The sequence below is a fragment of the Lygodium microphyllum genome, chromosome 24, assembly GCF_053477565.2.
Source record: "Lygodium microphyllum isolate KBCC chromosome 24, Lygodium_microphyllum_v1.1.10, whole genome shotgun sequence".
In the NCBI taxonomy this organism is placed as follows: Eukaryota; Viridiplantae; Streptophyta; class Polypodiopsida; order Schizaeales; family Lygodiaceae; genus Lygodium; species Lygodium microphyllum.
The window spans coordinates 85,432,879-85,450,774 of record NC_141158.1 but is presented as its reverse complement, the minus strand read 5'-3'; the positions used below and the strand labels follow the sequence as shown (position 1 = coordinate 85,450,774).

Here is a 17,896-nt window from a genome sequence, read left to right as displayed (position 1 = left end):
GTACTGCCAAACCATATGAGGGACAATGTGGAAGTGCCTGAATCCCATGTCAATAGAAAATCCTATCTTCTCTTCCTCATCCTCTTAGAGTTACCCTACATACTCTCCCATCTCCCGTGGAGAGTGTGAATGATCTCTGTCCAGATCCTTGATAGAGTCTCCGCTGTGGATACATCCATAAGGTCGATACCGTGGTTGCATCTTGCAGTCCAAATATACTAGGCTATGATATTGGCAATCAGCTCCCATCCATGGCAATGTCCCTAGGTCCATTGTGCCTCTGAGTAATCTGGAGTGGAAATCCTACTCAGATGCTGTCCAATGATGAGAAAAGCATAGTTGTCAGGTACGAAAGGTATGATACGGTACAGTACGATAAAATACGGTACTAATTGGTACCTTATGATTTTATAAGGTATGGTACGATATTAGTACGAAAAAAAATCAAGATGATTTTTTAAATAACGAAAACCATAAATCATTAAATGATAGATCATAGAATACATGTTTAAAGTGGAAATAGCCATTTCATTACAGAATAAGATGAATATATGAGGGTGACCATCGTGGTCATATGGGCTACGCAAAACATGTGATACATCATGCAACTACAGTCTAGTATATCTGATACAAAAAAAAAGAGAGACCTATGTCACATGAATGATGAATCTATGATGAGGCATCACTATCATCATCATCATCATCATCAGAACCATTTGAGTGCTCATCAAGAGAGTCTAAAGATGACTCCTCAGCATCTGATGATGAGACAGACTCATACTCATCCTCACTGATGAGGTTACCATCATCATCAAATGATGGCTCCCTAGGTGGCAGCTGTGTAGGCAAGGGGGGATGTCATCATGCGGCACAGGATGTGAGCTACTAGAGCCCCGCCTTACATATGTTTGCAAGCCACTCAAACCACCCCTCCTCGATGATGGAGGGCGTCGAATGACCATGCCCTTGCTACCACCTACTCGAACTCCTCACCCACAAGCACGCTGACTGCGAGTGTCACGAGTATCTGCTGCTATAAGCTCTCTATAGAGCTCTACAAAAATCATCTCCTCCTCCTTGTTCACCTCCTTATGTACACTCCGAAGAGTGTCACCCGTCAACTTGAATGTATCAACATTCACCTACACAATGCAGTGATGCACGTAAGATTGATCATGATTCATTGTAAATACTAAATGCTAAAGTATTGTAAAGTATAAAGTTTAAACTTCAAAGTTCAAAGTTTAAAAGTTAAAACAACAAATTTTAAATGTTATGGTTAAGTGTTTAAACTTTACCTACTTCGGACTACCCATGCTAGCCATAGCCCTCATCATGCGTAAGTTACTGCAGCAATAGACTAGCCGCTCTAACTTTCGTGTGCTAAGCCGATTACGAATCTTTGTGTGAATGAGAGAATAGGCACTCGAGTTTCTCTCACATGCACCGGAAGAGAAATCCTGGGCAAGAACCCTCATGGCTAAGGGCTGAAGGGTCTCCAGTGCGTATCCAAAGTTTTGCTACCAAAATAAAGGCTTCACAAGTGACTCTCTCCTCCAACAAGTGGGAGAAGCAAAAGCCACATGCCCTCTCTGATTTGCATAGCATCCTAGCTCCTCTAGCACTACATTGTGGTCATCAACAGGGACCACACAAGTTAAATAACCAAGCTGGTCTGAACAGAACTCTCTATCATCCATGACCGCTGGTGACTTGTAGGTTGGATGTACCAATGGGACAAAACCATGGATGGGGTTATGCATCCACTCCTATCGCCTCTCTGCTATCTCTAAACGCAGTGTCTTTGTGATTACTGTACAAGCACGTGCCTCCGCTAATGCTGCTCTAAAGAAGTGAATGAGAAGGCCCATGGTGGACCCCTCGCAATCACTCATACGTAACACCCTATAAAAGGGAGTCATGACAATGACAACGGCACGGACTTTTTGCCAAAACTTCTCATTAAGGCACAAGTGCTGCATGTCTTTGGCCTCCTCTGTCTCATGCTCATCCCAGTCATTCCATAGAGTGGACACCACTGTCTGGCGCAAGGCAGACCGCACCTCATAAAGGTGCTCCAGCAATAACCACATGTAAGCAAAGCAAGTTGAAGAAGGCTTCTTCAACTCAAGTGTGCCATGTTCACGATACATCGCAAGCACCTTTACCTTTACCGTGAAGAATGTGACAATTGATGTAGCTTTGCGGACCACCCTCTTCACCTACTTGAGCTTCCCAATGTCCTCCATGAGCAAGTCCAAGTAATGACTTGCAAATGGAGTCCACACAATGGTAGGGAACTCAACCTCAAGCAAATGGCCCATGCGCTGACAATTCGATGCATTGTCGGTAACAACTTACACTACATTTGAGAGGCCCACCTACAACCACAATTTACAAATCACAAGTTATGTATAAATCAAATTTCAATTATGAATCATGATATTATCATAATGAAAGAAAGTGAAATAAATTTAAAATGCAAATTGCAATGTATACCTCAATGATAGCTTGTCGAATGTGGCGGTAGATAAATGTGCCCGTCATTTTTCTCCCCCTCTTGCCGGTATCTACGGCCTGCAAAAATAAGTGCCGAGTGGACATGAGACGAGTATGTTGATGATGCCTTGTTTCTTACGATCACTCCAGCCGTCGGTGAGAATGGAGCAACCATATTTTATCCATGCGGCCCGAATAGGATCAAGGGCTCTATCAATCCTCTCCTTCTCTTCATGAATCTTTCTCGTCCTCATGTCGTTGTGTGTGACACCGGTCCATCCTTCACATGGACCCATATTGGCAATGGCTTTTACCATCTTCTTCCATTGCTCTTGCTTTAGGACATTGAATGCAAGATTACACTCAATCACCGTGCGTGCAATTTCAATGTCCGCAAGTTGTTGCCTTTCTCTAAGAGAGGCAATCGATCCACACACATGACTGGGAGCTTGAGAGAGAGACGATTGTCTCTCCGGCACCGCATGAGCCTCCACTCTTTGTCTTTTACCGGAGCCGGATGCAGATGTGGAGCCCCCACCACCAATGGTAGAGGCCTCTCCCACATTGGTTGAAGATACGCCCGCATTGGATGCTTCCTGGTTAGTAGGCATAGGAGTTGGTGCCGATAAGCCACTTCCTCCTCCTCTTGTGGATCCCCCTCTCATCTTGGTGAGAATCTCCTCCGCAATGTTTTGAGGGATCTCCTTGCATGGAGCAACTTGCCCCCCCATCTTGGAAAGATGTTGGAGAAGCCGAGTTGCACCACTTGTATAGCGCTTCCCACAATACTTGCATGTCCAATGGTGGGAGTTGGACTTCTTTGTGTCCCTCTCCACATGGATCGCATGCAAATTGAAGGCCTCGTGCTTCTCATGAGTCATAGTGCCGATGACGAATAAAGAGGCCCGAGAGAGAGAGAGAGAGAGAGAGAGGTGAAACAGAGAGAGAGAAAGGCGTGTGGGGAGAGAGAGAGAGAGAGTGTGTGTGGTGATGGCGAGCGTGGAGATGGCCGTCATTCGCGTCCGGCTCCTGTGCCGCCAGCAGAAACCCTAAATCGCCTCGTTCGTCGTTTCCTGCCTGCAAGTTGTCGTTTCCTGCCGCCGAACGTCCGCCTGCACACGCCCGCCTACCTGTGGAGGCTCAAGTTTCGCCGACGACACCCGCACTTCACAGGTCTGCATCGTCCCTGCCTCTTTTCCTGCCGTCGCATCCGTCCTCTGCCGTGGCCATCAGGTCCAAACCCGCTCGCCCTCTGCTGTGCGACTGTGGCCCACTGCAAGGAGTTCTGCTTGACGTCTCCCCTCGGACGTTGCACACTCACCTGGATCTGTGCCCTCAGTTGCTCGCCTGCCTTCACACGCCCTATTCGTCAGGGGTTCACCGGCGCGCGTCTGTCCTGTTCTGCACAGGTGCCCCGTTGCAGTCCTGTTGTTGCAGCCAGGTGGTTCCCTGATTGTGCCGGTCTGCGGGACTTGCGGAGCGAGCAAGAGAGAGAGACAGAGACAGAGAGCGAGAGAGAGAGAGAGAGAGAGAGAGGAAGGGACAGGCAGATAGACATTTTACAAGGACAGATCTGTGCCGAGGAGGCAGCAGATTATTGAAGAGCAGAGACTGTAGACAGTGCATCCTGCTGCTGCAGTGAGGGAGCGAGCGAAAGAGAGAAGACAGCGGTATGGCTGGCCTGGATATGGATTTTCTCGACCGGACGGTGGCAGCCCTTGGCCCTGATTCCGATACCGAGGAGCCGGAGGATATGGTGCCATGCACGGAGGAGCCGCCTCCGGGTTCTGAACTGCCGCCGGCAGGCAAACGCTCTAAGCACACTTCAGACGAGCCAATGGGTCCTCAGGACCGTTCCTATGCGCAGGTTGCCTCCGAACCTGTGGATTCGCAGGAAATAGACTGGGAGCATTTGCTGGACTTTGCCAATACTCTGCTTGGCGATTATGTCCAGCATAATAATGAAACTTTCTCTGCTGCGGCTGCGGATGATGTGCTGGAAGCGACAGTGGACCCAAAATCAGTCTTGCGGTCCTTCTCGGTGTTCTATGACCGTGCAGTTATACTTTTTTTCACCGGCAGGATCCCAGTGCTCTCACATATTCGCCAGTGGATGCACCACTTATTGCAAGGGGAGTATGTTGAGGAGATCTTCCTTGGCCCTTGCGGCTTTTATGAGGTGCTGTTGAAATCCGAATCGCATCGAGCTGAGCTACTGTCCAAGTTGCCACTATTCTTTGACCGCCGCTTGGTCCATGTGGTACCATGGCGCCCTATGGCTGACTTCCAGCGTCTGCTTCAACGCGAATGCCCGGTGTGGGTGGAAGTGGAAAATTGTCCAGCGGTATATTGGCCATTGTTGAAAGACGCGATGGCGGTTGTGGGCACAATGCTGGTTCTCCCCAGCCTCAGGGCTATGAACCGAAACCGTCTATGCATGTTATGGGATACGGCCAGGAAAAGGCCTGCGTGGCTTCGCCTCAATTGCGCTGGCATGCATCCTTTGCATTTTCGCCTGAAATGGGGCAATTTTGCCGGACACTGCTTTTCATGTGGTAAATTAGGGCATTTTGTAGCTGAATGCCCGGAACGGCAACTGTCTTCTGAGGAGGCGCAGGTTGTGCAGCCCAAGGATGACATGGTGCTTGATGCCCAGACACAGGAGACCCTTCAGCCCCCTACTGTCATGGAAAAAGGTAAACAACAGGTCCGAGCTTTGGATTCTCCTAGCTCTGATTGGATTGAGGCACGACAAAAAAAAGGTAAAAAGTTGGACGCAGGCCTGGCAGATCCTGGGCCTCATGTTTCCCCGGATTCCGTGCGCACGTACACGCGCAGGAAAGACATGGTCACCCCACAGCAGGTTGTGCGTACCATGGCCCCGTCAGCCCCCCGCAATCCGTCTTCAAGGAAAGTCTATTCCGAGGGCCCCAAGGGCCCACCTGCTAAGCTGGCATTTGATGCGAAAGGCAATGTGATTACTCCTTGGGATAGGCGTTATCCCCGCCCTGCTCCCAAGGTAGTGGATTTCCCTTCTACCTCTAAAGCAGGTCGCCCGAATTCATTTGCAGTATTGGCTGATTTTCTGGATGAGGGTGTCCTGGATGCCCTCGCGGAAAAGATGCAATCGAGGCAACAGGCGCCTCGTTCCTGACTTCCTTTGTTTGAAAATATATGAAGATTGCCACGTGGAACGTGCGAGGCATTTGCTCTCGCCATAAGCAGCATACCATGTGGTCTGTCTTGCATGAAAATCAGTGGGATGTATTATGTGCAGTGGAGCACAAAAGTCATGGTGAGGCAGGAAAGGTTGTGGATTGTCGTGGATTTCGTCTGTTTTATGCAGGGACACATGCTAAGCATTATTCGGGCGTGCTGATGATTGTTCATGAGAAATACCAGCCTGTTCTTGTTAAAAATGATGTGCACGGCCGCTTTCTGGTAATCGAAGTCCTATTTGAAGGTGAGATTTTATGGCTGCTGGGACTTTATGCTCCCAATGATCCCACATCCCGACGGGATCTATGGTTGACTTTGCAGGGCTCCATGGCACTTGGCCGCAGAGGGTTTTTGATGGGAGATTTCAATATGTGTGTTGACTCTTCGCAGTCCACCTCAGGGCATTCGGTAATGGATACGCCAGAAAGCCGGGTGTGGAACTCCTTTGCTTTGCACATACTTAAGCAAGATCTTTGGTCGTGGCTTCACCCTTCTGTTTCAGGTTTTACTTTTCATTCTGCGCAATATGCAACCACTTGGTCGCGATTGGACAGAATGTATATCATGCAGGGGGATGATTTTCTTCCCGAGATGCTGGAGATGAAGGTCTTGCAGCAATATGCGTTGTCGGATCATTTTCCCCTCCAGCTTGAGATGCGGGCACAATCTGTTGCACCTTTTATGCAGTTCCTGGATAAGCTCCCTTTACGCTTCAACTCCTCTTATTTGAAGCATCCAATTTTTCAGGATTATATGCAGCAACTGATTGAGAGGTTCTTATTGGACTTCGCCTCTGAGGGCTTGGCTTCGTTTGCACGCCTGCTCTCTAATGTGCAGCGGGTTGCTCGGCAGTATGGGATTCACACTGCCTCTCTTTGTCGCCGCCGTCGACTTGCAGCAGAGGACTTATTGGCCTTGGTCCGTTCCTTGCTCTTGGATTCCCCAGATGATGATTTTCTGCTGTCACTGGAGCGGCGTTTGGCCCATCTTATTCAAGTCTTTAGCTTGAAATCTTATCAGCAGGCCAAGCTGCATAACTTGACTGACACATTGCAAGATAATGCCTGCCAGTCTCATAAGTTCTTTCGCGCCTTGCACGCTTCTCCGGCTCGCGAAAATATGACTCGACTTCAGGACTCGGAAGGTCGCATGGTCACTGATCCGCAGACCATTATCAATATGTGCAGAAATTATTTTATGGATCTTTTTGGTTCTTCATCCTTGCCGTCTAGCCAGGTTACGCATGCCCGCTCGGTCTTCTATCAGCTGGTCCACCAGCAGGTTCCGCTTGATATGCAAGCCTCTTTGGAGGCGGATATTTGCGAAGAGGAGGTTATGGATGTGTTGTTGCACCTGCCTAAGGATAAAAATCCTGGTTGGGATGGTCTCACTAATGAATTTTTTGAGCACTCAGCCACGCAGTTGGTAAAGCCTTTGGTGGTCATGTTCCAGCAGGTTTGGGAAACAGGGGTCATGCCTTCTTCATGGAAAGAAGGCCTCATCAAACTGATCCCCAAGGTCCCTTCGCCGTCAAAGCTGCAACACTGGAGACCAATTTCGTTGATGGGCGTGATGTATAAAATCTTTTCCAAAGTGCTGGCAAATCGGCTTCACAAGCACCTTCCAGCTCTTGTGCACCCCCTCCAATATGGTTTCATTAAGGGACGCAACATTTTGCACAATATCTTGAATGTGCAAATGGCTATTGATTATGCGAGGCACTCCAATCAGCAAGTGGTCTTGATTCAACTGGACCTGGAAAAGGCGTTTGACTGTGTGGACTGGTCTTTCCTTGCAGAGCTTATGTCTGCTATGGGCTTTGGGATCCGCATATCCCGATTGATCTACACCATTAGTACTGAGGCTTCTTCAAGAGTTATGCTTAATGGTGGGGTCACAGAGCCATTTCTCCTTGCACGCTCGCTCAGACAAGGCTGCCCTTTGAGTCCTCTCTTCTTTGCCTTGGCGACTCACCCAGTCCTTTCAATGTTATCCTCCATGGCGGCTTCTGCCCAGCTGGCAGGGTTATCTCTTCCTTTGGGGCAGCACTTCATTAGCCAATCCTTGGCTGATGACTCCTTTATGATTTTGCAGGCGGACAGGGATAACATTCGCAAGGCATTAGATGTTTGGACGCTCTTTGGTCAAGCTTCTGGTCTTCGCATCAATGCCTTCAAGTCAGCCATTCTCAGTTGCACGGAGCCTGATTTAGAGTCATTAGGCTGGCAGGGCCAGGTGGTTTCTCGTGGCGCGATTGTCAGGCATCTTGGATACCCATTGGGGGTGGATGTACGGCCAAAGGCCCTGCTGGAGTGGATTTCACACAAACTGGCCGTGAAGTTTATGTATTGGAAGTCGCAAGCCTGGCCGTTCCATGTCCGCCTCAAAGTGGCTCAGACAATTATGCTACCAATGCTGACGTATTTCCTGCCATTACTGCCATGGACGTCCAGTACTTTGAAGGCTCTTACTCATCCCATTCGTTTCATGCTATGGAAGAAAGATTCACTGCAGGCAGGCATTTCCTGGATTTCATGGTCACATGCATGTACCCCTAAGCGCATGGGTAGTGGAGCTATTTTGGATGCAGAAACTCATATGCTGGCTCTTCGTTGGTCTCTGTTTCGTGCCATGTGTGTGGATCATCACCCGTGGACCATCATAGCCCGTTATTTTCTTGAGGACAGCGGCCTCCGCCAGGGTAACACACGGCTTCGAGCCTCATGGTGGCATGTCCTTAATGCTGACGCTCGTTTCTCCAGTCCCTCTTCCTCTTTGTTAGTGCATTTGGTCGGCTCTTGGAAAGTGGTGCTCCAAAAGGCCCGTTGGCATCCTGTAGGGGACCGCGTGCAGACAAATTCTTTTCAGCTGGAATTGTTGGCGGTATCCACATTACTTTCATGGGAAGATAAACATCAGCTCAGACCAAGATTTAACCGCATGGCCCGTTTGGGTGTGACTTCGATTGCGGATGCTACCCTTGCCACTCGCAATGTCCTTGCATCATTTTGTACTGCTAGGAGACTTTTCAGGATCCCGCGCGGATACCGTGATTTATGGGGGAAGCTTTCCTTGGAACTTCAGGGTAGGCAACCCTTTCCTGCCCTGGCTATGGATCGCCCTTGGCAGGACTGGGACCTTGCAGGCCGGTTGAGTCTGGAAAAGGCCTCTACTAATCAGGTGTATCATCTTCTCATTAAAGATCACCAATGGTTGGGCGTGAAAGTTAATGCTGTTTGGGGCCTGCGGAAATCACTGTCATGGTGGCAGGCAACGCTGATGGAGGGATGGCAGAACAAGACACCTTTCAAATGCAAGGTCTTTCTGTGGCGGGTAATGATTGGTGGTCTTCCTCTTGCCTCGGCCCTTTCCAAGCGTCGAATCTCGAATGGCACTTGCTTCTTCTGCACCACTTCGGCGGAATCGGCCCGACATCGTTTTCTTTCTTGCCCGCTCGCCAAGAATATCTGGTCACTCTTGTCACGAATCTGGCACGCGGTGGTGGGGTCTTCACTGACTCCCTTCGATTGGGTTTTTGTGCGCCCGAAGTATCCCACACCACCACCGTTACATATGAAGATCTTATTCCATTTTTTCAGATACTGGGGATGCTGGCACATTTGGACCACCCGAAATGCTTTTCTCTTTGATTCGGCTTCTAATGTACCGCGACATATTGCAAGGCTTAAAGGGCTCTTGCATTGGCAGCTAGATCTCATCAGGCACTCTGACTTGCTCCCTCGGGAGGATTTGTATTCCTGGCATTTGGCAATTGCCTCTGGGTCCTTGCCATGATTGGTGTAACTTTTTAGTACCCTGGTCCGGGGATTTCCCACACGTTGGCCTATGGCCCTCGTGCCTCTTGTACTCGTGTAATCATGTAATCTTGTACTTTCTTCGTAATTAATACAATTACCTTTTACGAAAAAAAAAAAGAGAGAGAGAGATGCTTGAGTCTCGACTCTCGACTCTTGAAACTTGAGTCTTGAAAGCTGAAAGGGAGGGAGACTCCAAAGGCCCGAGGGTTGGGGTAAAGTTGTGGGGTAAAGTTGAAAGAGAAAGAGTGAGAGAGAGGGAATGGGAGATGAGAATGGCAAATGCTTTGATAGGGTGCAGGATAGAGGGGATGGGAGATGAGATTTGAGGATGGCAAATGCTTCGATAGGGTGCGGGAAAGAGGAAGATGAGAATGGTAACTTGTAAGTGCTTGCTGAATTGGTGTGGAAGCATGGAGGAGAGAAGCACCTTTTGTAGATGATAGAAGGGTCAAAGTTCAAAGTTCAAATAGTCAAAGTCTAAAGAGAGAGGGAATCCAAAGAGAGGGCTGCAAGCTGGAGCCTGGAAGGAATCCAAAGAGGAGCACCTTTTAAGTTTTGCATGGTTGGAATTTGGAAAAGGGGGGTGGGGTGAGGTATCCAAGGCTTCCCCCCCCCCCCAAAAAGTGCAACAATGCAGGAAAAGCGCGAAACGCGGGACGCGGGAGCGCAGGAAACGCGGAACGACCAAGTGGCTGAAAGAGGCCAGTTTTAACGTACGAAATCGTACCGTACGGACTGTTCCATAGCACGTACAGAGACAACTATGGAGAAAAGAATAGCTCCCTTGAATATCCTTATAGCCTCATGTTGCGCCTCTATCCGTGACCCATGCTACAACCTCCTAGGTAACCACCATGATCTTTATGTGCCGTGAAATACCATTCTGAAGGCTCTCCTCCAAACCTCATGGGCTCTAGGGCAGTCCCACGGGCAATGTCCCTGTTTCCACTGGATCGTTGCATCTTGTGTGTACTACTGGGTCCCTGCCATATCCAAGCCACATGCCAACTACTAGGCTCCTATGAGCTACAAGCCATAGGAAGAGAAAGATCTTCCTAGGCCTGAAGCTATCATGCAGCCTCCTCCAAAAGTCACCTAGGAACTTCTTTGTGATTCCTTCTTTGTGTAAATGGGGGGAGGCTGCAGGCTATGCTATGATCCTGCTCATCTATATTCTCTTCCCCAGCCTGGTAGTGTAGCCAAAGTAGGGCACATCACAAGGTCTACCAAGGAATAGATCCTCCACACCCACTCTCATAGATCCCACTGTAATCTCTGTAGAGATCTCTTTTGGTAAGCCCAATATCTCCATCCATCAACCAGACAGGTGGCTGGGTTTGGGTCAATGTGCCACTTCCTCTTGAAGTGAGTGACTACTCTGATCCTCTATCTGGAGCAATCCAATGAATACTGTCTAGTCAAGGTCCTCTCATTGGAGATGTCCATCCTCCTCAACCATAAAAGTAAATGTCCTATCTTTGCTAGTTGCAAAGACTGCCAGAAGAATGTCCTCTCTAGAGAAGAGACCGATCCAAGTCGTTATATATGTCTGCCAATTTGGTGGAACTCCCTTTGTCATGGCCTCAATCATAACTCTAGCTCCCCTGAGCTCGTGTAGTCTCCATCTCTGAGCCTCTTGTGGTAGCTCCTAGAATGCAAACCAATCTCCCACTGATACAACTTGTAAAGAGAATCTCCCCCGTTATAAAAATGTCCTCTGCCCAAGAGTGGCCAGAGTCTAGTCTCAAAAGGTGATTGAAGAGAAGAGGTTGCCTTCTCTTTTCTTCGGTTGTAGTGGGGGTAGCTAGTGAAGCCCTGGTAGAATAGATCTCCAAGCTCTAATAATAACAATTGGGAATCGGACCTCAAAGCTCCTCCCCGGGTTCATGGTCTTGATCTCCTGAAAAATCCAGTGGATGCTAGGTTGTCGTGGTCCTCCAAGTGTAGGTGTCATAGCATGTAGCCTCAGCAGCTATAGCCCCAATAGCCTGAGCAGAGGATGTACAGTTGCACTAGTACCCCCTGCTAAAAAGGTTTCCTATAGCAGTAGGCCTTCTACCACATGAGCACTGTTACGCCCCTCCACCCCTACTAAAACCCCATCCCTTGGCTTGAGCCATCACCCTCTGCTCTCACCCCCATCCCTTGACTTGACACACACCCACACACCACCCACCACAATCCGTGCACCCCCCCTCTCCCTTTCTGTCCCCCAACTATCTTTGAGATTGGTTTCGTTCCATCTTGCACATCATCACCTCACGGATAGCAAAGATGGTGTTGAATGGGGCAAGGCATCTTCATGGTTTGACTCACATCTATGAATTCAGCACAAGAGCTCATTGACAACTCCCTAGTCATATCCTTGAAGGGGATCATTTGTTTGTTTTCGTGGTACAATGATATCATTGTCATGGACTTCGTACTTCATAAAAAATTTCCTAGATATCCCATTACCCTCACCTTCCCTAGCCTTGCAATTGAAAACTGCAAGTTTGTGGAGGATTTTGGGTGACTTTCTGGCACAATTCTCCCCCTGTTTGGTGATGCACTGATGTGTCTAGGAGTACCAAAGGTATGGGTGGTGGTTGATAGTCAGGGAAAATTTCTAAGTTAATAGAGATCAAGATAGCAAAGAGTAACAAGGTAGCTTGGGCAAAGCCTTTCTCACCATGATTTTGGGCACTAGGCCATCAATTGCATGTGCTTTGGGGCTAAGGCCACGAAGGAGGCAGCTACATAGGTGGAGGATGATGGTTTCATTAGAGTCTAGCAAGGATGCAGCTAGGATACCAATAGCCTACGTAGCCTCAGCAGCTGTAGCCCTACTAACCTCAGCTGAGGGTGTGTAGTTGCACTAGTACCCCCCACCAACAAGGCTCTTTGTAGTAGTAGGCCTCCTACCACATGAGCATTGTTAGGCCCCTCCATCCCCACCGAAACCCCACCCCTTGATTGGAGTCATCACCCTTCACCCTCACCCCCATCCCTTGACTCGACCCCTAACCAATGGGTTCCCAACCCCCCACAAACCAACCCAACCCAACCCAAAACCCTTTTACAAAAGAAAATCCCATCCCATAACACACCAATGACTCCACCCCCCTCAAACTTAAGAGTTTCGCAATATCAAGGTAGGAGGCAGCTAGGGTACCAACAACCTATGTAGCCTCAGCAGCTACAACGCACTAGCATCAGCCAAGGGTGCATGGTCACACTGGTACCCCTTGCTGATAAGGCTCCCCATAGCAGTAGGCCCCCAACCATGGGAGTGCCCCAAACCACCCAGCCCCACCTCCACCTCCAGATATATGTATGTTGAGACGAAAATACAAAACCCTCCAGCAATGCCCCACCCTCACCCTCCACCTAGATCTGTTAGACAAGTTCTACATGGTGGAATAGATTTGCACACAAGGAGGATAGGTGGGATAGCTAGTAGGGACCACCTTTTCAGATCTTGCTCCGATTCTCCTCTCCCTTGATGCTTCTATGACAAGTTCTACATGGTGGAATAGGTTTTCACACAAGGAGGATAGGTGGGATAGCTAGTAGGGACCACCTTTTCAGATCTTGCTTCGATTCTCCTCTCCCTTGATGCTTCTATGTCAACCCTTGATATACAGATAAGTTTGGACCAAGGAGTGGGTCTAGGATAGAGGGATTGTGAGGAGGTAGTAGAGGCCCTAGGAGACTCAAGTAGGATTTGTTCGGAGGTAGCATTCCAAGATGGATGACATTGCTAGGAGGAGGAGAGGACCCTAAAACAGGATTTATAGCCATTGAGGGGTTGCTACAAGAGTCTCTAGGAGATCCTATCCTGCATGTCTAGGGGTTGTTGACATAGATGTCTAGCCTTGCACCTTGGGGGACCAGATTGCAGCCTAAGTGACCAATATAGGAGGGTTTGATCATGTTCTAAGGAGGTGATGGGACTCCCCATTGACATCTATAGACGGCTTTTTCAGTAGAAGATGGTCTCGAGTGGTCTAGTGTAGGCAGCAAGTATGAGAATACATTCCATCCCTGGTGATAGATGAGATGGGGCAATCACTTCTCTCCCCATTGCATTGAGGATGAGCTTCTCCATGCTCTCCAATCATAGGATGGGCAAAAATGCCCAAGAGAGGACTGCCTGTCTAGGGCTTCTTCTTCGCCTACTGGGAGGAGGTGAAGGACCCCCTACTATCAGCATTTCAAGAGATCTTTGGTTTAGGATGGATGCTAGGTAGCATGCTAGCAGGCCTAGTCCATCTCCTCCCCAAAGGGGGAGATTGCTTGGAGCTGGGCCCAATGGCAGCTAATCACTTGGTTATCAGTAGTCTATTAGTCATTGGCAAAGATGATTTGGAGCTGAATCCACTCCATTCTCCCGAACATCATTCATGTCACATAGATAGGCTTTGACCAGTCCTGGGCAACGTACTCACCTTCTTTGAGGCCACAGGATGGGCTGAAGATGACTGCCAACAGCTGGTAGTGCTCCTTCTAGACTTTTAGGAGGTCTATGACAAGGTTGATTGGGGCTTCCTAAAGGGCACCATGGCATCCTTGCCAAGTTGTTGTCTCATCATCCTTGCCCCTTTCATTTCATGCCATGGATTGGTCTTTGGCACATTAGGCAAGATCCAGATTCCCATCCATTGCCTAGTTCTTGTCTCATCATCCTTGCCTCTTTCATTTCATCCCATGGACAGGTCTTTGGCACATTCGGCAAACTCACAATGCTTTTATCCTTGATTTGGCCTTGGGTATGCCATGTGGGACAAGTGCGAGGCTTGCTTTCATGCAAGATTTATTCTAATGATTTCAGCTAGCCTCATAATTGGAAAGGTGGCTCCCCCATGCATGGATATTGCTCAACCCACCCTTGTCATGCCCTCTTGATGATCCCCTTCTTTTGTCCTGCCTTGTCTAGTGTGACTCTACGACATGGGTTAGGTGTAGTTTAGTCGGACGACTGTGTGTTGGAGACTGAATGATGGAGGCAGGGGGAGGTGATGGTGACAGGAGACAGTGGCAGGCTAGCAGCTTGAGGCAATGGGGGAGGTGGACTGTGTGAAGGAGGCGAGACAGGAGGCTGGCTGGTGGCACATAACAGTTTGCTGGGGGACAATGGAGTTGAGGCTTAAGTGTACATTCCAAACTCAATTTATGTGCGTTTAGATCTGAAAATTGGTGTTAGATACATGATCCTTCCTTAGGTACCTATTCATGGGTGCTGTTTTTCTTATTCGTTGAAGCCACATTGTAAATGCTGTTTTCTTTTTTATTGAAGCAGGCACATGGGTATCATTCCTCGTAAGCGAGCACTCCATCTTGAGTCTTGTCCTATTTTACTTGAGTTGATAAGCAGAAATTCACATTATTTGTTTTCCTCTGGAATCTTTTCTTATTTTTGTAGCTCATTGCTGACAAGTGGACCATAAATTAGAAGTGACGCATGTGACTGAAGTGTTTGGATGATTAACAAATGAAGTAACTTGTTGATTTTTGTTGTTTGATCTCAAACATTCAAATAGATTTTTATCCACTGATGTTGCAGGTGATGTATGGGTTGAACAATGCACAAGTTCATGGAAAAACAATGTGACCGCCTATGTGGCAGGCCAGCAAGCAGTGTTAAATGTCAACCTTAGGGATAGGTATGGAAACAATATTACACCAACTGGCAATAGAACCAACCCTATAAGGTTCAGTGTGTTCACATATAACAGTTACAATGAAAAGGTGTATGAAGATATTATGATAAGTTTTGACTACAAAACTCAGTCTGAGAATATCACCATCAATACAACTAGAGCTGGTCACATATTGTACTATGTTACCTACACTGACAAACAGATAAAAGGATCGCCATTCAATTTGACGATAATTCCAGGTCAGTTTTTTAATTTTCACCAGTATCTTTTATTTCATACCTTCTATTCATGTTTGGCATAAAGCTCATGTTTCATTGAAAGATAGCAAAAGATAGCAATGCATGGTAGTCACATTGGGCAAAAGCCTGTCTTAATTAGGTAAAAGAATGTAGATTGTATATCAAAATAATTGATCAGTTATGATATTTTTCTTTTAGTTATTGAATAGCATGAAGTTTAACCAAGTTTATACACTGTTAATAACTGTATTGCAGACTATCATTTTAGATATTTGAGTAGTATTTATATATTAGTCCTTTCCGACATTCACATAAAGTTGCAATATATGCCCAATGATAATGAAGATGCAGCATTATATGTAAAATATGTGCTGAGCGAGGAGCATTTTCATGTTGGAAAATTCCAAAAATTTGAATCTGTAGCTAGTCTCACTCTCACATGCCATCATTCTGTGCTAACAAGATTTTATGTATTGATTAGAAGGCTTCTTTGTGCTCTGGAAAAGTTAGTGAAAGAAGCCAAGTATCCGTAGAATTGAGTTAGTATTCTTTTCTGTTCAAAACATCAGTGCTGAGAAGAGGGGGTCAGTAGAAAGAAAAAGTATTTCGATCGTGACTTTATTTCAAATAGTTATCGACTTTTATTCTATCAACCTTTAAAAACAGGGTAGAAGACCAGCCTCAGTTCTTTCTGTTGATAGAAATGGGGAGCCCCTATGGGTACCCTCGCTGAGATGAAAGAAAGCTTGTCTATAACACCACATGAATACAAAATATGACTACAAAACGACCCTCAATTATAATCATCACTTAGGTCAAAACAGAGTATAAAATACAAGTACATTAAATGATTGTAAGTATATACATCAACCTGTTCCAAGCTGTTAGCTCAAGGGAGATTGTCTAAATCAGGGCTAACTGAAAATCAGTAAGGTGGCTAAACCATTGGAAGAATCTCTCGATGGAAGAAAGTGCCAGAGCCCCAAACGTGTAAAAGGGCTGCTTGCATCCTCCTCATATACTTAAATGTGTAAAAAGGCTTCTGGCCCCCTCATATACTTAGTGTCAGCCTACTCTCTCTCCTTGTCTACCATTGAGAGGAACTTGAGACTGTCGCCTGTATTTGGGCAAACACGTAAATATGATTGGCAAGAATACAGATATATCTCCCGAAATATAGGTGAGAATCTCAAACGTTGGAAGTATGCTGCCATTCTGTAGCCTCCCTAATTCATCATCAAGATATACTAAACAATTATGGCTTGGGCACCTACTGCCTGGAAGGCTCAAAGATCATGGCATAGACTTGATCCCCGGCAATAGCCATCCTAATAAGCAACCTTTCGATCAAGCAAGCTCAACCTGTCATGTCGCAAGCTGCCCCCCGCTCTGTCTGACTGCGCCCGCCATAGATCGACCGCGCCATCGTCAGTGCCCGGTTCGTCAACTCGGGCGCCCCCCCCCGCCAATTCGCCCTGTCCCACTCCAACGGTTTCGACCCCGCTCCAACGGATTCGCCAATGGATTCAGACCCGTCTCTCCCCACGCTCAAATAGATTCAGCCGGCCTATATCCACGCCCGCCACCCCCGCCCCCCCCCCCCCCCCCCCACCCCCACCCGCGGGCGTGCTGCCTCCATCCACAATCTCAGATCCGTCCGCAGTGTACAACCACCCCCCCCACTGCCAAAAACAACAGCTCTCTACCCCCCCTTTCGCCATTTTTCCCCCAACCTCCAGTTGTTCCCTCTATCTACAACAACTTCCACCCCCCCCCCCCCCTCTCTCAAGTAGCACTGCGACATGATTGGTAGTTCTCTCAAAAGGGGCGCGCAATGGAAACCTCTGGTCAGACGCCGGCGCACTCAGCGACGAGTGCCTCCCAGTCAAACACCTTGCACGTCGTCCTCTCTAAGGAGCTACTCTTAGCCATCCGAGCTAAGGAGCTGGAGCTAAAAGAAACAACGATTTATGGCTAGGTAGTAGAACATTCCCCAACAAGGGCCTAGCTTTGGGACTGGCTTCACTCCACGCTGTGCATCTGCACAACGCAAATCGTGGAGGCGGTCCTAATGGGCCAAGGAATCTTCATGGTCCGGCTCAGTTCAGCAGACGCAGCTCACGAGTTACTTGCCAATTCACCATATGCGTCCACAAAGGGGGTCATATACATGGTCCCTTGATACAGTGGCTTTACTGTGGAGGCATTTGCACTCCACAACGGGTTTCTTCGGCACCCGGTCACCCTTCTTTTCCCCGGCCTGGTGATAGAATATCACCAGTTGGTGGAAGACTTTGGACGGCTCTTCAGCATTGTTCTTCTCGCGTCTTCACGGATGCAATGATAGCAGCAGGAGTCCCAAAGGTACGGGTGGCAGTGAAAGAGGTCAAGAATATCCCATAGCTCCTAGAGATTGAGGTAGGTGAACACTTCTTTAGGCAGCGGGTCATTGTGACTGGGCAACCAGGGCAGTGCCTAC

The 17,896-nt window shown here is 47.9% G+C and overlaps 1 protein-coding gene across 1 annotated transcript in view; it reads left to right on the top strand.

Moving 5' to 3' along the window:
* Window positions 1-17,896, top strand: part of LOC148015316 (uncharacterized) — a 293,490-nt gene that overhangs the window by 31,159 nt on the left and 244,435 nt on the right. The window contains exon 7 of the mRNA XM_087664938.1: window positions 15,082-15,417. Coding sequence (XP_087521064.1) covers window positions 15,082-15,417 — 336 coding nt within the window. The remainder of the gene's footprint in view (window positions 1-15,081; window positions 15,418-17,896) is intronic.